Below are 24894 nucleotides of genomic sequence, written 5' to 3'. Positions count from 1 at the left end.
GGGTAATGAAAAAGTGTTTTCATATGAAAAAAATTACCTTTTTCATTGCTTATTGGATTTCGGGCTAGCGAACAATATAGGTTTTCATTAACAGTACAATAATTTCATTATGTGCGGATACCGTTGTCGATATAATTACTAGTACTGTAGTACATAAGAAGGAGAGATGCTATTGGCGAAATTGTTTTTTGGTCTGGTCTGGTTTTGGTTGCTGGTGCAAGGGGGTTGAATTGAAGTTGAATTTTCAATATTTTTAAAAGATTATATTTCGAAAATTACATTTGATATGTATATGTGTATATAAAATATACACATATCTCGATCAAAAAAAAAAAAACTAAAAAAATTAAATTATGGTCATTTTTCGAATAAAAATTTATGATTTTCTTATCTATCGATAAATTTCGATAAATTTGCATTTTCATCACTCTATAACTCAATAAATTTTGATAACGCGATCAAAGTTTATAACAATAAATTTCGATAACTCGATACATTCTTGTATTCCGATAAAATTCGATTATTAGTCATAACTCGATAAACTTATATAACCCTATAAATAAATTTCAATAATTCGATATACTTTGAAAATTCGAAAAATTTGGATTCGACGACTCGATAAATTTGAATAACTTGATAATTTTCGATAACTAAATTTTTCCAGACTGGATATAATTCGATTCTTATAGAAAAATTACAATAAATCTTCTTACCCTTTCAGTTACCCCAATTCTTTATCGTTAATTTTGCCTTCAACGTTTTTTATCATTTATCCTTTCATCTTCATTTCTAATACGAATAAAAACAAAATGCGAAAACAGCTCAAATTGAATAGGATGCAACAACAACCATACACAATTTTGGCCGTAATTTTCAACCAATATCGGGCTATATCTCCTCATCTACAGAAAATTACATTTCCAATGGTTTTCTCAGTTTTGAAATCGGTTCGGTAGGATCGCCCAACGAACGGATAAAAAATGTATGTTAGCGTATTTTATACAGGTTTGACCAGCCTTAAAAATTTACCTTAAAATTAACTGCTGAAAACAAATTGCTGGCCATCGCAATATCTCATTCCACCACCTACCTATTTATTCCTCTGATCTGCCGGCTTGACAGAAAAAATAATTTTTCGTACAATTGTAAAACAATAAAAATCTATCGTCACTCAAAAAGTTCATTTTTGGCTTGCATTTGAATGTTTTCTGGTCCAACCAAAATACACCACCAACCAGTCATGCATGATGCACTTTGTTCATCTTGGCCGCTTGCCAATACTACAATTGAAATAAGTAAAAGTTGAAAGAGGAAAGTGAATGCCAAAAGATAAGAATGCAGACGCCCTTAGTAATGTGCAATTCCTGCCTAAATGGCGTCCATTTCGAACTGAGTAATATTGCTACACTTGTTGTTGTTGGCTTCTTGCTTGCTTGCTTTGTGGTTAAAATTTTTTCGGCAACTCATTTCGAGTGTGACATGCCGCCAAAAAAGTTGTCATTTAGTTGGCGGAATTGCATAGTTGCATGCAAGCCCACCCAAAATTTACGTTTTACTTGTCGTCAATTTGCAATCGAATGACAACAGGCGGCTGCTTAAATGATTTTGTGCGCCGCTGGCTGTGGGGGGCTGTATTACGGAGTCATTAGCGTTTGTTTGAACTGGGGCAATATTGGAGAGGGGAATGAATGGTGCCGTTAGGATTTTTCTTGCCAAGCAAGCTGTGTGTCTTAATGAAGTGTAAGAAGAATTTACATTGAATTGGCTGGATAATGCGATTCACAGGCCATTACTCAATGAATATTTTATTATTTATTATGAAAACATTTCTGCGGAAGTTAAATTATATTGTTCAAGGTCAAGCTAACTTGACTAAAAAATATTTATTCGTAATAGACTAGTACCCAAATGAAGTTCATGCAAATTTGGAAGATATTATTGCACACAGATCGCTATAGTGTTTTTCTGGTAGAGATAGCATAAATTAAGCAAGCAGTCGATTGACTCCCAATTTGTGCGACATTAGCGAAAATCTGGGTTTTGGTCTCGCTTACGGTGCGCTCAAAGCGAGCAGAGAATATTAAATTTATCTTACATTTGCGACTGATTATTTCGAAGTCGAAGTTAATCGCTTCTAAAACTAAATATGCGCATGCTCTTAGTTGTTGCTTATGACCACAGCAAAATTTCTCAAGTTTCGATTTTTTTCCACAACCATTCACAACATTTTCAAGGCAATCGAAATAACTATTAAACCAATTATAGCACCAACCTTATAATTAAAAGTAAGTTATACCTCAGCTTTAAGCGTATCCTTCTTACAGTGCCAAGCCCATTCGACCATGATTACCAGTTGCAATTTCGGTCATAGCATGTGGGGACATACATATATACATACGTACATAAATGTGCATGAATACCTATTCTTTTGTAAATCTATGAGGGTATATACATATGTGAATACATACATACGTTTAGTTTGCTTAGCTCATATCACTTATGCACATGAGTGGCATTGTCACAAACAAGGTTGGCGAATATTTATGCATATCAAATGACTTTAATTGGTCCTTGTTGTGCGGTATGTGTTTAAGTAACTTTTATTAGAAGGCGAATCGTTAATACAAAAATTGCATATGTATATGTATACATTTCATTATAAGCAAGTAGTTTTTAAGCAAAAAAAAAAATAAAAATCGACTTCAATTTAAGAGTAACGTTAATTTCTTCAGGATCCAATGATCTGATCTACCCAAATTAGTATGGGACCACCCTTGAGGTACCACCTTCCCTTAAAAAAAAATATAGAATTATAGAAATCGGGCCATACATATGTACATACTAGAGCTCCGGCTATTCGATTCATCTATAAACCGAATTATTCAAATGTGACTGAAGTCGACTACAGTTAAACGATTAGCAATATTCGATTATTCGAAAGCTGTCGACTACTCGATTAACCGTTCACTTTCGATTATTCGGTTAACCGTTGATTTTCGGTTAATTGATTATTGTATGTTCGAGATTTCTTTTTTCCAATTATACGTACATATCGTTACCTTAATATAGAAAATACCTATCTCACATAGTCGCTGAAATAAAAAAAAACCGTGACTAAGTCATAATCCAAAAATCCCGTTTCCCCATGTTTTTCGATCCGCCCTAATGTACACAGCGGAGAAAGCAGTGACTACTCAGTAAGAACGGATCGACTTACATACATACGTGCGTGCATGAATGGGGCCATGAGAGCAGAAGTGGCCTATCCCACAATTTTTCGTTTTAAATGTGATCAATTTTAGTATAAAAATCACATATTCCTTACTTTGATGGTACGCTATGTAAGCTTTGTACCTTAAAATCACTTTTTAGGCTATTTTGACTAAAAACAAGTAAAGAAGTATAAGTTCGAGCGAAACCGAACTTTATATACCCGGCGCAGGTATCAAATATTGTCGTTTCAACTTTCCCTGAACCAACTTTTCATGGCAAGCAGGGGTGTTATCAAAAATGTATAATATTCTAATTTTCTACTACGGCTACTGAGTTACAGCATTTCATCATAAGTGGGTGGGGTAATGCCCATTTTCTAAAAAATTTATATTGTTTTGCACCAAAATTTTACTTCACATACTAATTTTCAACAACTTGCATCCATTATTTACTGAATTATCGGCGATTTTGCATTTTTCGAAAATACCTTTATATGAGAAGTGGGCGTGGTTACAGTCCGATTTCACCTATTTTCAATACCAACCTACCTTGGATAGAGGGCAGCCTACGTACCAAATTCCGTTGAGATATCTCAATTTTTGCTCGAGTTATCGTGTACACAGACAGACGGACGGACGTACGGACGGACGGACAGACAGACAGACATTGCTTAATCGATTTCTCTTTTGATTCTGAACATTTATATATATATACATTTGTCCATATCTAGTGCGCTCGAGTACAAAAATAAAAAATGTATGTCCAGTTTTTAAGTTACAAAAATGTATTTCCACTTTATAGATAACTACAAATATATGTCCACTTTTCATACGGCGGCCAAAATGTATGTCTATTTTTGGATAACCGAAAATGATGTCCACTTTTTGCAGTAGAAATGTCAGTCCATTTTTAGATAACCAAGACTAATGTCCACATTTTAGATAGCCAAAAATTTGCATACAGTTTTTGATAGATGGTATTTTAAAAAGTCTCATCGTATTGCAATTGGTACTTATGTAAATGTCAAACCAAAATTTTGCACTTCTAAGGGCCGTTGACTTATCTATTTTAAAGTATAGGTAAATCATTTGTAAACTTAACTACAGAAAATTCCATTGGAATAGATAAGTTAACGGCAATAACTACATACTAATTTCTTTTTTACTTTTTCCTGCCAGCATTTGTACTATTTAAACCAAAATTCAATTTGCTTATTTTCAGTCCATATTTTGGTGTGCCTTGGGTGCAATTATAATAGCCGGTATAGCTGTAATATCATATTGGATACGACGATGCAGGTATGTAGAAAAAAAGATATTAAAAATTAACATGAAATTTAAAAAAAAATATCAATAAGATGTTAGATATTAAAATACTTTAATTACATATTTATATATGGTTCTTACTTAATGTTATATGGTGACTTAAACTTATAAACTATTAATCTTAACTATGCATGAAATAAATCATAAACAGATATATGTATATTCAAGTAATAATAACAGATAAATAATGAAACGATTTTTGAGCTAAATTCGCGCTATTAAATAAACGGACAAACATAAATGGTTTCGATATCGTAGATATGTAATAACTGAAATACATATCTATAATACATACTTACATAAGTTCACATGTCAGCCGCAGGTAGATCAAACGCATTCCCTCGCTAGAGTAACTGCAATTTTAACAAGCTCAAATAATTTAAAAATCATATGAATTGGTCGTTGATGAATGACGCTAATGCAACTTATACAGACATACATACAAACAAGCATATCCTCATATATGTATAGTATACGTATTTCTATAGCAGCTAAACTCATATGCCATTGGTATATTATTCCAAATGTCCAAACGCAATTATACATGCAAATTTTATCCAAATATTTAATTTGAAATGCTATGAGTTTCATGTGCAATCAAATTCAGAATGTGTGAAACAAAGTAAACGATATAAAATATACTAGGGTGGAGGACCACCAAAAAAAAAAGTTGCTGTATACATGAAATGCAAGATTTCTATGTTTAGCTTTCTGTAGCTTTTTACTACATATGTACATTTATTAGGGTGCCTCATCAAAAACAAAATTCCTCCGGAAATATAAAACTTATTATGTTTTAGGACTACGGCCAAAATATTTCCGGAAAATATTACAATTTACATGAGCTGGCACTCGATTCTGTAACTGCGAGAAAATACAGTGTGCACTAGGGTGGTCCAAAAACAGTAAAGTCCGAATTGTAATGCTCTCACCCCCTAGGATTGTTCCGTATCGAAAAGGGGTATACCCGCAGAATCAATTTGATTTAATCGGGGATCCTACACTTAGACTCGGTCAGCTAAATCAATTAATTTTAATGACCCAATGTGAATTTGAATTTAACCTGAAGCGGAATTTAGATTAACTTCTTACATCATTATTCCGACTTCGGTTAGCCCCAAGGGAGCAGAGCAAACGCTGATTAAAGCGAAGATTTCCCTGCTGTGTATCAGTCTCTTGATCCGTTGAGAGTTCGGACGGTAGGCCGGTGGCAAATGCATTCGATGAATGTCCGGAAGCTAATTCTCGATCTGCTGCTAAGCAGGTGGAGTTTGGGTACCCAACGGCTTCTGACAACAACACCTATGAATCAACTTGCGCATTCTCAATGACTCCGGCGGAGATAACGGTGGTAGTCCATTGCCTGCTGACTTCCACCATGCAGGCGTTTTCAGGAGCGATGAGTTTTGGACATTATTAGACTCATTTGTAAGTTTGGTAAAAAATTTTTTCAAGTTTTGTTCCCACGTGTATCGGAAAATGGAAAAGTACACCGCAGTAAACCCGATCCCACGGCAAGTCTGATGGAAACTGGAGGTCTACTGATATCCAGAGTATGCTTACTAGAAACCAGGCACCCCACTGGCCCACCCCGATTGAACTCTAGTATCAACCTCTCCGCCCAGAGAGGTTTCTTCTACCTACCCGTCTACCCGTCATAGTCGGTAGACAGCACTATAGCCAGACACATGACTGTGAGACTGTAGCTGCAGTGCATGCCTACGGAACATACGCCCTGAGCTCCGGTGGCCATCCCCACCACCTGTCGGCTAACGGCCAATGTAATGCTATTTAAAGTGAATGAAATTTCTAAATATGATGCTGCAATAATACCTACGGATTTTTATATTTAAATGATGCATATAATTTGAGGTGTTAGTAAACAAAAAATAAAGTCATTTATTATTTGGGATGAATAATTTTTATGATAGTGCCACGTGTGCATCAAAACCAGACACTTAAGTATATGCAGCAAACATATGTCCCACGCATCTGTAAAGACTTTCAGCCGATTACTAAGCTGCCATGCTTGGTAGACAAAGTGAAACGTGCCACATGGTCACAAAGCCTATACAACAAATGTGCCGACTGTCATATTCAAATGGTAAAAGCCCAAAACAAATGTGACACATATAAACGCAAATGCTGGGAAAATAGACTTGCAACATACACAAAGCGAAAATAGTCGTACACTGAAGCACATGCGGAATATTCTTCATTTCGAAAAGCGACAGGCAAGGCAACTGTGTCCATTCTTGCTTCTATTCTATATTTTACTTTCTTTGAAAAGTAGCGAAAGAAAAGCCATTTTAGAAAGCCCATTGCGACAGTTAGCATAACCTTGACGGTAATGACAGCAACCGAGACAGCAGCTAGCGATAATCGCGCTTACCGTTGACAAGTTCAAGTGCAATTATACTAAGCGAAATTTAAATCGCAATTCTTAGGGCGGAAAAAAATAAATAAAATGTAGACTGACGAACATTACATACAAACGAGTAAATACCAAAAATGGTGAACTAAAGAGAACAGCTGGCCAACACAAAGTGCGCGCAAAGGTACAGTTTGGTATTTAAGTAAATATATATTGTCATAAAATATATGCATGTATATATGTACATACATATGTGCGTATATTAACCGAGAGACCAAAACAAATACGCACAAACGCAACTTACATAAATTAAGTGGCTATAGAAATTCATGCAACAGCAATCAAAAACGGGCAAGGTCACGCATTGACTCGAAAACATTCAAACGAGGCAAGAAAAACACACATACATACATGCATATTTACAGGTGCATATACAAATGTTTATATACAAATGGTTATACATATGTACAAAGTTACTTATTAAATATTAAATAGCATTGCACTGAAATAACAAAACCAATGCGCGCCTAAATAAGTCATGGAGACGGACAAATGCACATCAAATATCAAACAACAAAGTCGCCAAACAATCGAGCACGACCTTTTGAGCGTGCAAACATATAAATCTATGCATTCATACATACAGTGTCGGTCATATCTATAGCACGCCATTTCAAAGTGGTATTGTGTGCAACATATGTTTATTTATTTATTTTTGAGAATTTTCAATTAAAAAACAGTTCTTTCTCTAACAAACCCCATATAAACCCAAGTTTAACAATTTGTAGAAAACTTCAAAAAAGTGCAACAAATTTTCACCTACATTTCAAACTTTTTTCTCGGAAGCGTTTGAATTTTTCTGAATACACAGTTTTATAGCCCATTCAATTTTAGTCTGGTAATGTGCAAGTTTCAAGTGACTGAAAGTTACCGTTGATTTTTTAGAATTTTTTTCGCCAAAGGTGTTGCGGTTTTCTTCCATATACAAATGAATTGAGTTTATTCCTTATATGAAAGCCAATGAGACAAAAAAAATTCTAAAAAATTAACGGTAATTCGTAGCCACTTGAAATTTGCACATTATCAGACTAAAATTGCAGTGGCTAAAAAACTGTGTACTCAAAAAAATTCTAACAGTTCCGGGAAAAAAGTTTGAAACTTAGGTGAAAATTTGTTGCAATTTTTTAAGTTTTCTACAAATTGTTACACTTGGGTTTGTTAGAGAAAGAACTGTATTTTAATTGAAAATTCTTAAAAATAATAAAATAAGCATAAGTGGCACACAATATCACTTTGAAATGGCGTGCTATAGATATGACCGATACTGTACATTCTTAAATATATGCATACATATTTATTTATCTACGTACATCTACCTGCAGACAACTTTTCGTACTTGTCAAGTGACATTTCGACAGGAAACACACCCCCATAATAAATGGCAACAAGAAGCAAGTGATATAAACATTTAACCATTGCCATCAAAATAATGACTGTTAAATTTATGGTTGACAAGTGAAAGCGACAGAACGTAAAACAAAAATAAAAATAAGAGCAAAAAACGCAAATACAACAAATTTTATTTAAACTCGAAAGGTCAATTTAGGTGTAGTGGAAAAAGGTAAAAGGCAACGCAGTAACGAATGAATAGCGGTGTTGCCACAGTCTATTTTTTAACTGCAGAACTACTCAGATTTTAGAAGAAATACAAGATAATTAATTATGAGTATGAGTATGAGTATGAGTATGAATATATATGAATATGTATATGATTATGAATATGAATGTGAATATGCATATGAATGTGAGTATTAATATAAATATGAATACGAATACGACATGAATATGAATATGAATATGAATAGTATTATGAATATGAATATGATTAGGAATATGAACATGAATATTAACCCCAACTTTGCCATAAAGAAAACCATCATTTCCACTCTCAATAATTGAAATACTATTTTTAACATATCCAATCAGCTGTTGAATTTGATTCTGTAGCTGAATAGTTTTAGATCTCGACACTTAACAAACTCCTGTTTCCCCGACTGGGAACCAAAAAACAAAAAAACAAAAAAAAAGGTTCCGTACGTCATTCGGAATTCCCCCCCCCCCGTGTCGGTTGCGCGGGAAAGGAGGATAAAAACTCATTTCCTTTTTTGGTGTTTCCGACAGGGTAGGAGTGTGATGTAATGTGGAACGATTTTCCGTCATCCCTTGTCAAATTTGGTTTGGAGACAAACCGGTTTCGGCGTTGGGCCATCTTCAGTGTCATTTTTCGTTCTAAAAACCGTTGGGATTAATTATCAATCTCAATACCAATATCAATCTCAATACCAATATCGAGAATTGAGCCGAGGAACTTCGTTTTGTTTTGACAATTGAAGAGTTCATAAGTTTTAGTGAGGAAAAAAACAAAGAATAACGAAGAACATTTCTTTCTTATTCAAAGCTCGAGTTCTAGCGCAAGACTCCTTTCTACTAAAATTAAAATTTTTTTTGTAACCTTCACAACTGCTACAAAGAAACATAAGTATTTAATAAGAAAAGTTTAATAAATTTAAACTATGACGATATTCAAACCTCAAAAACCAATGCTATTAAACACTATGTTATTAAACATTATTCCCCATGTAAACTCAATGGCAATACTAACAAAAAATCAACAACAAAGTACACGAAGAAAAACGCAAAATCATTTGTTTTGTCAAACTGGCAGACTAAATACATATAAACAAACAAATCAACTACCCACTACCCAGCCTTCATAGCAACAAAATGTAACTAAAGTAAATACAAAAGGCTAAAGTAAAGTAGAAGTAACGTAGCATTTAAACAAATTCAAATTCAAATGTATGTATTGAGTCTGTGTATGTAGGCATATTAAACACTTTTAGGTTAGTAACTTCAGTGCCAACGATTAGCGTGTGTCATGCAATAAAAGCCCACTTGCCACTTTCCCCCCCAAATGTTTGACCAGTGTCCTTTGGCGTCTTTTTATATACACATATACATACAAATATAAACAGACATAATTTGTTGTAGTTGCCATGTTGTTGCCAATGGCTTGCTGCTAAGGACACGCTATTACCTTTCTGCCTTTTTTTGAACGCATAAAGCTTGAAGTATATTAGCGCGAAATTATATTTAGTATAATTTAGTTAGCGTCGAGTTGTAAAGCGAATCACAACGCGTATTCCGAGTATTAGAAGTTAGACGTGCAAAGCTTTTAATTTTATTATCTTTTGAGAAGTGTAAATTCTTTTGAAAAGCATTAGTCTAATAAAGAGCTGGACAATTTAGTGCAACTGTGCGAAGCAAGTGAAGAAATATACTTTATTCTACATACATACGTACATAAAAATAAATACAATGCTTGTCATTATTTTTTGTTGTATTTTACGCCACGTTGCATTGCTTAATTGTGGATTCATTGAACATTTAGAAAGTGTGATAAAAGAAACAATAAAAAACAAAAAACAAAATAGACGAAGAATCGGAAAGATATTTATGTAAATAAAAAAATAGTATTTCTTTATTTATCGTCTAATTTTTCTTTTAAATTTAACATGGCAGCACACGCGTCTTCGGTTACCATCAAATAAATTTGCTTCTTTACAATTGGCGGTAAACTATTTTCTGTTATAAATGAAGAGATAAGGGCTAGGACTATCCGTGTAGTCGGATATTCGTTCGGATATTCGAGTATAAAATCTGGGTATCCTCTAATTTTGCTATCCAGATGTCCGTTAAATATCCGTTCATTTTGTATCCGTATAACCGATTAATATTCGGGTATTCCAATTATTTAATCAGATATTTAAAATATTCAAAAATCTGGATTGTCGGAACATAGAGAAAATCCAGTTAGAACTCCTAGCCTAAGAAGAAGTAGAATAAATAAATAAAAAAAAATATCAGTCCGACGCCTTCGTATTGACCTGTGGGTTGTGTCGAAGCCACAGCCCCTAACCTTAAACGTAGAATATGTAATTCAAGTTGAATGTATTCTTACAAACAGGTGGAAATCCTTCTACAAGGTCCTGAAGCAGACCCGAAAAAGTCAAGAACAAGTCCCAAAACGTCCTAAACTATTCATAGAGTGGTCCCGAACTATGCCCGGAATAATTTAGAAAAAATTCCGAAATATCCCCAGTCCAGACCCGAAAAAGTCCCAAACTAGTTCCAAAAAAGTACAGAAATGCTCCCGAAAAAGTCCCAAACTAGTTCCGAAAAAGCCCCGAAAGAGTTCCAAACTGGTAGCAAGCTTCACCCGAATTGATCTCTTAAAAGTCTCGAACTATTCCCAAAATGATCGTTGCTAAAACTTCTGATTAGATTTGCTTCGGTTGACGCAGATTTTGAGATAATTGCGTTTAAAGCTGTCATAGGATAATATATATATACATATGTATATTCTCCTTCTATTTGAACTTCAAATTCAGAGTTATACAGATACCTTATTATGTATATAAAAAACACAAACTTCACTTTGTATGAATTTACCCAGAGACGACGGCGCGTGGACCGCCTTGTTACGTCACGAAGTGCTTGGCGTCCATCCATTCCGGCTCCATTCAGATGGAATTCGCCGCCAAATGCCACGAAATTTGGTTCTCATCTATGCTCGAAATAATCAAAAACCAGCAAGCGTACGATCCACAATGTCGGTATAGTATATCGGCAGCTTTAAAATCTTTAATCATTATACTTTTCTGGGGCTTTTTAGTTTTAAATCAATTTTATCACTGCGTGTATGGGTAACTACTCCATAGTTACTCATACGCCACAGTACACCTTTATATCAGCATTAATCCCAAGTCACTCATACGCCATGGTAATCCACAATTGCAAGTAATATGCACTTTTTTTGCATGAGGTGATTTTACAGGCAAACCGTTGCTTGGTGTTATCGCTTTAATTGAGGTTGGTCAGCAGCCAACTTTCGTTCAACTTTTTATTCAACTACTTATTCGCTTATGAAAGTTGAAACATTTGAATTCCCTATTAACTTCATTAGGAACAAACATTAATTTGCAACATTTTTAATATTAGTATTGAGCTTTGTACTACGATTATGTTTATTATGAAAAATGGAAAAAGCAACACAGTCTAAGCGGTAGAAGTTAGAGTTGCTGACATTCAAAGAGCAGAGCGGTGATGCGCAATGTAAAGCCGCCACAAGTGTTTGGGATTCTCAGTTCTTCAGGATTCCCGGGTTTATGTCGAAATTTTCGTTATATTTATCGATACATATATTTATCAACAAGTTCACCCATTTTGTAATCGTTATAATTATCGATATTGTTATCGTTATAATTATCGATATTTTTATGGAAAAATTTATCGATATAAAAGCTATTTTTTATTGATTTCTTTATCGATATATTAAGTGTCAGAAAACCAAATTATTTATTCACTTCTTTAATGGCGCTGTAACCGTCATAACAATTTTCCCCTAGAATCCTAAAAATCTCGAAATAGTCACGAGAACTCTCGAAATTTTAGAAACTTCGAAGTAATTAATTAATTAGTTAGCCACGAAAATCTCGAAATAGTTCCGAAAATCCCTAAATAGTCCGATAATCCCAAAATAGTTCCGAAAATCCCGAAGTAGTTCAAAATTCCGAAGTAGTGTGGAAAATCTGGAAAGTTCTAAATACCCCGAAGTAGTCTCGAAAATCTAGAAATTTTCCCCAGAATCCCGAAAACTCTAAAAATCTTGAAGTAATCTCGAAAGTCCCGAAATGGTTTCTTAAATTTCGTTGTAGTCTAGATCCTAAATATACCGAAACAGTGTCGAAAATCCCGAAATAGTATTTGAAAATCCTGAAATAGTCTCGAAAATCCCGGAAAATTCTTAATTTTTGCACTGACTAAGTATTCAGTACTTAATGAAGTCGTAAGTATTAAGTGGATTTGTATTCAGTATTTAGTGAAGCTATAAATACTAAGTACTTTCGTATGCAGTATATAGTAAAGACTAAGTCGTTAATTACTTTCGGACGCGATATTCAATGAAGCCAAAGTCGCCATGTATTTCTGTACGCGGTTTTGCGTTAGGTGAAACCAGAGATTGAAAACAACCGTCTCCACTTTGAAGTGTCCTGAAATAACTCTTACTATTTGAGAGAAAAAATAACCCGCAAAAGAGAACAGGCGATTGATTTTTGTAGATTTGTGCTCTCGCTCAGTGGGAAAGGGTTATTTGGATATAATTTTCGTCGCTGTTGCTGGGAGAAAAAAAAAGTGTTAGATTAACTTTTTGGCCCATACTAACTCAAAATATACTAAAATATAATAACACCTATACCAGTATTTAATTCTGCTTATACTGGTAAAAACATATGTACGAAAAAATGCTTAATAGAATAAAATTGAATAAAATAAAATAAAATAGTTTATTTTCAGTGTATCATATTATAAATGTGCACGCTTTCTTTTTTGTCATAAATGTTCGCACATGTATGTGTATGTATATGTCACGTAAAGAAATGCCTAAAACTTTTCTTCCTTTTCTGTACGTTCGCTTATATTTTTCTGTCTTTAAATAACCCACAAATGAAGGTACTTAAAAATAAAAGTCCTTGCCAAAGTGTCTTTGCCTAAGGGAAATTTTGAGCGGTTGATAAATAACCCACAGCAGAAAACACCAAAAGATCACACAGTGAAATTTGGCGCGGTGAGAAACACATTTTCTTTGAGAGATTTTTATTTGTGTCAGTGAGAAACACAATACAAAATAAGTGGAGAGGGTTATTTTGGACCTCTGGGTGAAAATAGCATAGTCGGTATTTACTAACATTTAAAATACTTCACTTTAAACAGTACCTAAATACTTTTGTACTTAGTACTTGGTACTTAATACATAGCAAATACAATTTTGCCCATCATTGAAATAAACTATGTAAAAAAACATGCAAGAAAATTTAAGCAACTAGCTTTGTAGAACTCTGCGAAACAATGTTACTCATACGTCATGTCACACCACACTCCGACAGCAATTTAATGCCTTTGTATTGATATACATTTACTTATACATAAATATATGTATTTATGCAGTCTGTGTACCTGCTGTTGACATTAACCACCAAAGACTATTTTCGATTTCTTTAAAGTTCACTTCAAAACATGCTTTTCTTTTTTTTAATCTAACAAAATGCAGTACAAAGCAACTAATTGACCTGAACCCACTAAGCTGTGTGTGCGCACAAAAACCACGATACAGCGGCATATACAAATGTGGTATAGATATGTATGTATGTATGTATGTAAAATGGCATGCCAATTGCAAACACATATTGCCTGCCGTATACTAGCACTACCGCTACCACAGTGGCACTGCTGAACTTGTCATAAAAATTAAAAATCAATTTTTTAATCCGTTTAGTGCCACAAAACGGTAAAGCAAACAGTAAATGGCGTTCCGCTAAAGTGCATAGATATCTACATATGTAGATAAGTAATAGTAGTAGTAGTAGTAATAGTAGTCGGACACATATGAGTGCACTGAACATGCACGTGAATATATTCACAAACAAGTATATGCAATGCTGTTGGTCGCAATTGCACACCACAAACCAACAAACGTGGCAGACGTGGCAGACGGACCGAAAGAAATTACAACATTTGTATTGCACATTTGTACATAAATATATATGCATACAAATGCGTATAAATATATTTGCGCCAATGGTGCATACCAGTTTATAGTCGCCATCTTTATATACCATTCTATTTTTCTAGGTATGTGTAGGGGAATCAATAGCCTTAAACCCATTATCCGAACTTACTGCTCAATAAGAACCTCCTACAGTTGTGGCCACTCAAGCGTAGCACCTGCAGAAATGTACTGAATGTACCTATTGATATATATATATATTCACATATATAGCTGAGACGAAGCAGCAAACATTGAAGACTGTCGAAACGATAAAAAAAAGCGCAAAAACAAAATACTAAAATGAAATTCAATATTTTTCGCTTTAACCAATACACTTTTGGCGATTTGCTTTCATTGTGAAAAGCGAGCTGTTGGCGTTTGGCATTGCATTTGACTAGTTCGTGCTGTACGAGATTTAATAGTGCTAGCCGGACATTTTGTTCTGTTTTTTTTTTTTGTCTCAGTTTCGTGCAAATTAAGTAAATTGGATTTAATTGTAATTTTATTCCCTTTAAGCCAAAATATTGCGTAACTTTTTTTTGATAGCTTTGTGTGTCGGTTGTGTGTTAAAAAGTAATAAGCAAAATTTTTCCGCTCAGCAGCAAATGAATTGAGAAACGTGTAAATGGAATTAAGTGAGAGAAAGAAGCGCTTTTTTTTTAAGTAAATACAAATTTAATAAAAAAATGCAATGAGGCACGCAAGTGGGATTGCCACGAAAAAGTGCTGAACGACCTTGATGGCAAACGTGAAAAGTATAGAAAAAAGCAAGCGGCTTAACGCAGTATCTAAAAACATATAAATATAAATACGAATTTTTGTGCAAAAAAAAATATAAAAAAGTATAAACGAAAAAGTACGTCCGGTTCAATTGCGTGAAAAGTGCGTCGCGCGTGTACGCGGATGTAACGAGAAGCAAAACAAAGTACACGAAAAATTTATAAAAACTGCGGCTATCTGTATTATGAAAAAATAAATGTAAAAAATAAAACTCAAGTTTACCTGCGTGCAACAAATAAAAAAAAACCTTAATGAATAGTAAGTCGAAGTCAACAGAGAATGAGAAGTTCAAGCAAAGCGTAGTATAAAAGTAAAGTAAACGCAAATAGTATATAAATTCATGAATTTTAATCACGCAGCAAGCATTTACGCAGAAGTAAATTCCGCAAAAAAAAAACTCATTTCCCAAATTATACCAAACTAAGCATTGCACGAAAATTACACCAAACCGCTGCAACAAGCAATAAATGTAACTAGATAGCCTCAGCGCCTGTTTTCAAGCATACACACTAGGGTAGTCCAAAAATGCAAAAAAAGTTTTCTATATAGAATTTTTCTATATTGGAAAAATTTGTTTCTGTGTTCTATTAGAAAACTTTGTTTCTCTTCTTCTTGGAAATCTCCTGAGAAGAAATAAAGTTTTACGATCGAAAAACATTGAGTTTCAAGAAACTTTGGGCGCTTTGAGCGACCTCTAACTAAAAAACGGGACATGGTTTTTCGGTATATAACAATCCTAGGGTGTGAGCGTTAAAATTTCTGCTGTACTTTTTTTTTGGACCACCCTTGTACACACATATGTACATTCATAACAGTGCATATACTACTAATGTAAATAGCAATCTACTACTGCACAAAGGGTGTTTTTATAAGTTTGATTTTACGTCATAAATTAACCAGACCTGGCAACACTTTTATTAATTGTACTAAGTTGGGATTTCCTCACTCCACTTGCAAGTTGTTCAAATTTATTGCGAAAGTCATAGTTCAGGTCATAGCGAGTTTAACCATACGCTACGTCAATGTTACGGTCGACGTATCCGTTTGTCCGAGAAACTAAATCGACTAATTATGGAATCGTTTACTTCCTACATACTACTCTAAGCATGCTGCTTACAATCAGAAATTTGTCAGCAAGAAAAAATTACCTCTACATAGTTTGATGGTTTCTTTAATTTTTCAACATTTGCGAATAAAACTCAAAACTCTTTTTTCTCAATCAATCCCAATCTCATCTAAATTCCATTCCAAATACTAAAAGAAAAATTTTCAGTTCGGTTAAAAAATTACTCCTTGGTCAAAATCAGTCGATAATTTCGACACAACGACCCGGCGATATCGACCAAAACATCAATCCATAATTATTTATCTTTTGGTCGACTTCTTGTTTCGACCGGAAGTAGGTTAAACAGGCAAGAATTGGATTATTTTAACCGCAGGTCCATTCTTAAAAAATTTTCCGATAAAAGTTACGTATTTTTGTCAGCAGAAATCGAGTCTGTGGAAAAATATATATATATATGTACGGCACTCTGTATACCTCTAAAAGAACATCCTTTGTATAAGTATATACAAAAAAAAAAAAACAAGTAGAACATATGCACGTCATTGATCTTACAAGCAATGATGAGCAAGTCGAAAAAAAGCATCTGCACACACAAATTTACTGTGCACATTTAACCATTTAATTTATGTATAATAGCGGCTTGTCACGTCAAAAGCCAACTCAACTTCACCAACTACAAATTTAACAACTACAAACTGAACAACTTATTTTGAATACAGTCGCCTTTTTAACTACATTCGCGCACATTATTACATTACTCGCACTTTCGACATTTGCTAGTATTTACGAAGCGAAAATTGTATAAATATTTATATATGCATAAAACAGGCGAATTTACTAAATAGTCAGCGTACTAAAATACGAAAATGTGTAGTTAATGACACTCACGCTAAATTGATGTGATTGCGTGTTAGCGTTGAACCTTGACCCCATCCCCTGTAGCATTTTACAAAATGTTGTCTAATTGTGATGGCAACACAACAGTGAAATTTCAATGAAATTTGTCCTTTGAAATTTAAGTGCAAAATGTAAACGAAAATACATATATAAATTGTTTTAATGTAAATGAAGCGAAAATAATGATAAAATTGTGGAATTATTGATTTTAGCCGGCTTACACTCACGCTCCTACTAAGTAATTAAAAATTACACAATTATTTTATTTATTTTATGCAACCGTTGACAATTTTGCATGCGTGAAATTCGGTAATTTAAGTATGCAAACAACTTACGTTTCTTAGGTAGCCTTTATACTACATAATGGGACGTTCCATGTTAACAGGCGCAAAAATTGGTGCAATACAAAAAAAAAACTTCAAGAACTGAAAATTTTTTTAAACTCTTGCACTTTTAAAAGCAATGTAGCAATTTTGGAAATTAAATATGGCGGCTTCAGTAAAAGTGATGCAATTCATCAAACTCACGAACCGGCCAATAATACCTATCATTAATAAAATTATCAAAATCTAATAAATGAAATGAAAATATATATTCTTAAGCATTGTTGTGGTCGCTGAATACAAATTTGGCGTCGGATTTTAAAAATTCAAAATGGCGGATCCATGATGAAGGACGATTCATTTAAATTCAACATTTTTGCTCGAAACTTGTTACTCTGGCGATTGAAATCTTGTGTTAAATTTTCAAAATGTCTTGTCCTAGATGGAAACGATTTTTTGAAATAAATTTGAATAAATTTGAAATAAAATTTTAATCCAAACATTTTAATTTACCAATAATAAAATATGTAATATGTAATAAAATTAAACAAAATACAAATGTAAATGTAAATAATAAAATAAAATTATTGGTAATCGCTCGCATAGAGAATCTCGAACGTCAACCTCGCTTAGTTTGTTTGCTAACTTGTGCAATAGACCACAGCTGATCATTTTGGCTCGTGTTGTTATTGGAAAAATTTTAAAAGGCAATGTTAATTAACAAAAATATTCCTGCCGATGCATTTTCTCAAAATACTATAAAAAAATGTTGGAAACCAATTTCAAGATTGTTTACATTTCGAATCCATTAAGTTAAAAAAAAATATCTGACATTAAAAATTAGGCGGCAACCCTTTTTAGAAATGTGCCAATTTGGAGAGTACATATTTTGATCTGAATTTATTTATTCGTTAAAATTAGAAAGATACAAATTGGTATTAAAAAATATGGCAACCCTCAAAGAAAATATTTCGGGATAAACATTACTCTAAAATACCTTTCTCCTAATATCCATATTAAGTTATTTTGGGTAAACTTTGTGGAATCGAAAATAAGTGGCAACCTTACACTAATATCTTAAGGGATAACACTTACTGCATACGAAAAGCATTGTTTAAGAGCTTTCGTTTAGTATCCATGAAGAGTTACATTGTATCATATTTTTATAAGCACAAAATTAAATAAGTATAGATGGAAAATAGATGGCAAACCTATTCAAGAATATTTCTGAATTGGGGATTTACAAAATGCTTTCCATTCGATACCCACATTGTGACGTTTTATTTAGTTTGCAACTAATTTCGAATAGGTGGCAACCTTATAACCTTAAAATGCAAAATATTATCCGAATACAAAATTTCATCAAAATCGTTAGAGCCTTTTCCGAGACATATATATACAAGAATTGCTCGTTTAAAGTAATAAGAATTGGAAATGGAAATAGATTAGACAAGGATTAGCGACAAGAGCCACTTAACAGTAGTAACAGTTTTTGTTTTTTGAATTTTGAATATGTATTTCAACTTTGTACAAAGACTTTTTAAAAATATTTGGAAAATTTTACAAAGTTTCATCAAAACTTCAAAGTTTTCAGTCAGAATTTTTGGAAAAAAAGTATAGGTATGCAGTGTTTTAGCCCATTAAAGTCTAGTACAATAAAGTGCAAGTTTGATTTTTGACAATTTTTTTCTTTGCTGACGGTGTCCCGCATTTTCATCCATAAAAGTTATGTTTGACAAATTTTTTACATGAAGAAAAATGCACAACAAAGTCGGCAAATAAAAATTACAACAATCAACGGCAAGTCCTAGCTACTTCAAATTCGCAATTTATTTTACTAAAATTTATTAGATTAAAAACTGCATACCCAGAAATTTGTTTGAATCGCCGTAGGAAGAGAAAATTCTCCAAGTAGCCGGACCCGTCCATAGGCCAGCCAGTTTCCAGACACTCGATTTTACGGAATAGTATTTTGCGGTGCTTATCTGCCCAAAATAATATTATATATGAAACAAAAAACTAATAAATACATCCAAAAGCACTCTTAAGTAGTTTTACTATTACCTGCCGAGGAGCGAACGCTTTAAAAACAACTGGAGAAAATACTTGTGTCCTACCGCATGTTGTTATAGCTTGCCTCTACATATCTACTCGGCTACGGCCATTTTTCGTTTAGTATATTTTGATATTCTCATTTAAGTATTTTGTTTTACTTTGACATACCCATTTAATCGGTCAATCGCACACTCAATTGCAAACAGATATCCAATAAACACGTCAATAAATGTCAAAGTCGCATTAGAACACATCAATAAGCATAGAGGCAAGAAAACATTCAAGTTTCAAGGCAAGATTCATACTTACAGGTGCAAATACATAGATGCACAGAGAGAGGTGCATAAAAAGCAACTACAAATACAAACAACTACAAAACAAAATAAAACAAATACATACAGACTCACTAATAGCGCTATGCACCTGTGTGCACCTAAATAATAGACTCAACAGAACCCAACCATGCACCTGATACGATCGACACTGACCAACATTAAAGCAATGGACTTATTGTATACCCAGTACGGCATAGCGCAATCAATTACCTCACGAAAATTTACTTTTTTCTACTTATGTAGCAACTAACTTCAAATTGTATAATCAACCAGCAGCCTCATTGAGATGAACCAAATGCTTACACTTTGGATACATATCTTTGCAAATAATTCAGTATTAGTTGAAAAATCATCTAACTTTGGGCAATTAACTATTCCAGCATTTATTACTAGGCAATTTTAAATTGGTAGACATCTGCAAAAGAAACATATTGGCTTTGAAGTGCTTTAAGCCAAATGCATTTTAAAGTAGTTGAATCAAATGCAGAGTCAGACAATCGACTTGCTGATTGCATACATTTCAGACAGAACATTTCAAAGCACATTTACATGTCTGCTAGTAGCTGAGAGTGCAGAGATGCATGCTGTTACTCGTTAGCTTCCAGAAAGTCCGGGTTCGAATCCCAACAGAAACAACCTGTGAAAATGATAATATACAGTTTTGTTTGGAAATATGAAAAAGCATCTGTGAAGTGCAGAACGAAGGCGTCCTCAAACGAAATATACTGACTTTGAAGTGCTTTAAGCCAAATGCATTTTAAAGTAATTGAAATCAAATGCAGAGTCGGATAATTGATTACTGTCAAGGACATCGCCATGTTAAAGTCAACAGGTCGTTCCAAGAAAGAAAGTCAGATCTTCAACTAGTTGTATTGGGTTTATTTCCATACTGGATATGTATGTATGTGTACATACATAGCGTAGACATGTGGCCAACCACAAATACACTCATACGTAAATATGTTTGTGTTCACGTGCACGACGAATACGCGGTGATAGAAATGTTCTGACAATATTGTAAACTAACCGAACCCCATATCGTTGGAAAAGCATGTAGTGGGATGGTTGCGAAATGCTGGGTACTAGGTAAGCTTAATGGCTGTTAGACCACAGGATATGTGTTCGATTGCAGCATGCGGACACCGCATTTCGACTGCATTTTCACCATGAAAAAATATACATATATATAAGTAGGCACTCGACCTAAAAGTCTTTAGGTCGCATTCGCCTATACTACACTACTACAAAATGTGATTCAAATATACTATACAAGCAAACAATTTCATCAGCGGTTGAGGGTAGTAACAGTAAAGCCGTAGGTGTGCAAAAAGAAAACAACACTGGCTAATGGCCATTTGGACGGGTGTGTTTGCACTGGGAAGGCCAACAAAACATGTGAAAAACACATACATATGTCCATGAGCAAATCTTACAAGCTGTTTTTTTTTTTAGTGACACCTCCTTTTATCGTCAGAAAAAAACCCTAAAACATTCTTCTTGCATATCTTTCAATCAATTAAGTTCCAAAAACAAGTACAATACAAAAAATAAATCAAGAATTTGAACAGCTGCTAAATCGCACGACAAGTAGTCGTCTGGTCCGAAACCTCGTTTGGAGCCAAGCGGCTAGGAAATAGGGATGATGAGGAATCGTCGATTTATTTGTAAAAAGAATTATTTTTAAAGCAAGATTTCTAAATATGAACGAAATCGGACCATAAATACTGCTTTACCAAATATATCGACTCGTGCGCCACCTATCGGCAAAATGTTTAGTGGAGTTATTTCTTTTAATTTAGTTAATATACGTTCTAAATTTAAACTAAATCGGACTATAAAAACGGGTTTTTCAAATATCTCGACTCCAGCGCCACCTATTGGCTTTACTCATATTTCGTACTGCATTGTCCTCAGCTTCTGAACCAAATGTGGAGTTTCAAGTCTACGGGTTATTGGAAAGTTGGTCAAAAATTTATTGCAAGATTTGCCCCTAACAGACACACATCCATACACACAGAGCAAGTTAAATAAAGCTTGTAATAAAGAGTTTCGGGATTTTCGAGACTACATCGAGATTTAGAGACTCCTTCCGTATTTTCGGGGCAACTTCGGCATTTTTGGGACTATTTCATGATTTTCGGTAATTTAGGGTATATTTCGGGATTTTCGCGACTACTTCGGGTTTTTATGACTCTCGGGACTGCAGAGACTTCTGCACGACTTTTAGAACTATTTCGGGACTACTTCGGGGTTTCTGGAATTTTTAAGGTTCCCGAGACTAAGTCGAGATTTTTGAAGCCGCTGCCAGATTTATTAAATTCTGGAGACTTTTTTGGGGTTTCGATAGTAATTATATAAAATATATATATATATAGATAAATATCATTAAATATATATAGATAAATATCATTAAATGTATTGACAAGTATATCGATAGAAATAACGATACATAAATCGATAAAAATATTGATAAATATGTCGATAAAAATAGCGACAACAGTAACAACAAAAATGACGATAAATATATCGATAAATACAATGAAAACACGGAATAGGTCTGAAAATCACGAAATAGTCCCAGGAATACCGAAGTGGTCTCTAAAATCCCGAAATAGTCCCGAGAATTAATAAATAGTTTCGAGAATCCCGAATTAATCCACAGAATTACGAAATAGTCATCAAAATCCTGATCTGGTCCCGAGATCTCAAAAATTCCGAAATAGATCACAAAGTGAGTTGTGCTGAATTTAGGAGAGGTGTGGTGAGAACGAGTAAGATGAGTTCAGTTGTGTTGAGTTAAGTTTTGGTGAATTGAGGTGTGGTGTATTTAGGTGAGGTGTGGTGAGTGTGTGTTGTGAGTTGATTTGTGGTGTATTAAGGAAAGTTGAGAAGAAATAAGGTATTCATTTTTTTAGATTTCTCCTAAGTCCTAAGGTGTTTAGTTCTAAACTATTTATTTTAGTGAAATTAGCTAAATATTTTCATTTTTTCTACTTTAATGTCTGGCTACTCCTAAATACCCAAGTCTTTTTAATTTAACAGCTTTAAAAAAAAGCATTTAGGTGTGCCCATTATCGCGTAGAACATTGTTCTGTGGTCTTTATACGACTAATTTGACTATTTTTTGTTTTTTTTTACAAATTTTTTAAGTAATACATATGCGTAAATATTTCGCAAAGTTCAAATTTTTCATAGTAGGCGATTTAAATTTTACATAAATTTATTGACGAAAATCAATAAAGCAATCAAACTCAACTCGAACGGCAGGAAAAGCACAAATAAATTGAAAGCTAAGGAAGCCAAAAAATGCGAAAGTAATTCCATGAAGAGATTAAATTTAATGACATACATAAACAAAATAAACCTCTTGCTTGACTTTCCATTTTTCCTTGATTTCAATTTTTCTTTGCTTTCGCAGTTTAACCACTCCACGTGCAGACAATTTTTTTATTGATTTTGATAGCACCGTCGCACGTTGCTTGCACACAAAAATAAACACATTTAGGTGTATAACAACGAGTGGATGTGTATGTACATTAGGGTGGTCCAAAAATGCATGTGATAAAGTAAAGTCGGAATTCTTTACTAGAATTTTTCTATACCTAGGATTTTTCTATGCCGAAAAAAGTATACCCTTATTTATTTTATTTTGAAATCAAAAAATATTTAGTGGTCGCTCAAAACGCCCAAAGTTTTCCATGTATTTTATGTGGGGAAAAAACAACTTTTCGTAAAAGTGGTATAGAATAGTTAAAAATCAATATTTTACCGCCAGAAAACTCTGTTTATCTGCAGGAGATTCCCAATAATAATACCCAATTGTTTATTTAACCATTTGTTCATCGCAACTATAATTTATAGGTAGGCCAAAAATCCAGAAAAAGGCAATGGGGCGACCAATAAAAAATCGTTGGTATCAAAAAAATGGTTAAATAAACAATTAGGTATTATTATTGAAAGTCTCCTGAAGAGAAACAGAGTTTTCCGATCGAAAAATATTGATTTCCAGGAATTCTATACCTTTTCTGCGAAAAATTTCATTTTTCCCATATAAACAAGTATGGAAAATTTTGAGCGCTTTGAGCGAGCTCGAAATAATTTTTTTATTTCAAAAAAAAAAAAAAATAGGGGTATACTTTTTTTCGATATAGAACAATTCTAGGGGATGAGAGCATTACAATTCCGCCTTTCCTTTTTTTTGGACCACCCTAATATACATATACATATGTAAGTATATATTAACATGTTGACATAAATCCGGGACTTGTGAATGAAACAAATCTTACGCAAAAAAGTGGTAAGGAGCGATTGAAAGGAGCAAAGTAAAGTAACAAAAATATTTCGAAAATCATCAATTCTTTTATCGGCGCGTTTGACTTTAGTAGCCTGGCACGCTTCGTAATACAATATGTACTACATACTTAAACCAAAAAACAAAAGGAAATAAAAAATGAAAACAAAGTATAACGGCATTTATATTCAAGAACATGTTGCAGACTTTCTTGCTGCGAGTTAAAAGATCACGTGTCGCGCCACTCACCTAACTACCGGAGTACCCGCCTTGCGCGATTAAACTGCTTTGTGTTGTGGTGTAGGTTTTGTAGTTATACTAGTGTGTACATATTTTTTATTTTTTTTTTGCTAGGTGGCAGATGGTTATGCACGACCGGATACCACTTATTTAGATAGATATTCGCTTTGGGAGGTGCGCGCGAACGTCCTCTGCATACCCGCGCTTTAGCAGATTTCCTGTCTGCTACGACAAAAACAAAGGAACGCCGAAAATAGAGAAAGATATAAGGAAATGAAAACCCATTGAATTTCCCTTGAATGCTGCTAATAAATCAGTGTACTAAG

The 24894-nt window shown here is 33.9% G+C and overlaps 1 protein-coding gene and 1 long non-coding RNA gene across 15 annotated transcripts in view; one reads left to right on the top strand and one right to left on the bottom strand.

The window, feature by feature from the left end:
* Nucleotides 1-24894, top strand: part of Slob (Slowpoke binding protein) — a 125736-nt gene that overhangs the window by 61589 nt on the left and 39253 nt on the right. For 7 of the 14 annotated variants that reach the window (XM_017608871.1, XM_017608844.1, XM_017608879.1 and 4 more), the window contains one exon: nt 4435-4511. In XM_017608871.1, the coding sequence (XP_017464360.1) occupies nt 4435-4511 (77 nt within the window). Of the gene's footprint in view, nt 1-4434; nt 4512-24894 lie in introns of those variants that run through there. The other 7 variants (XM_017608835.1, XM_017608828.1, XM_017608821.1 and 4 more) reach the window with 1 other exon arrangement.
* Nucleotides 21517-22716, bottom strand: LOC108357834 (uncharacterized). Its single transcript, XR_001846671.1, has 3 exons — nt 22706-22716; nt 22259-22266; nt 21517-21605 (listed from the first exon to the last, which is right to left on the bottom strand). It is a non-coding gene; the product is annotated as an uncharacterized LOC108357834 (long non-coding RNA).

This window comes from Rhagoletis zephyria, unplaced genomic scaffold (assembly GCF_001687245.7).
Source record: "Rhagoletis zephyria isolate East Lansing unplaced genomic scaffold, Rhagoletis_zephyria_1.1 Rzeph_scaffold_00178, whole genome shotgun sequence".
Taxonomy (NCBI): Eukaryota; Metazoa; Arthropoda; class Insecta; order Diptera; family Tephritidae; genus Rhagoletis; species Rhagoletis zephyria.
Note: the sequence above shows the minus strand (reverse complement) of the source record. Positions and strands in the feature narration are given on the sequence as shown.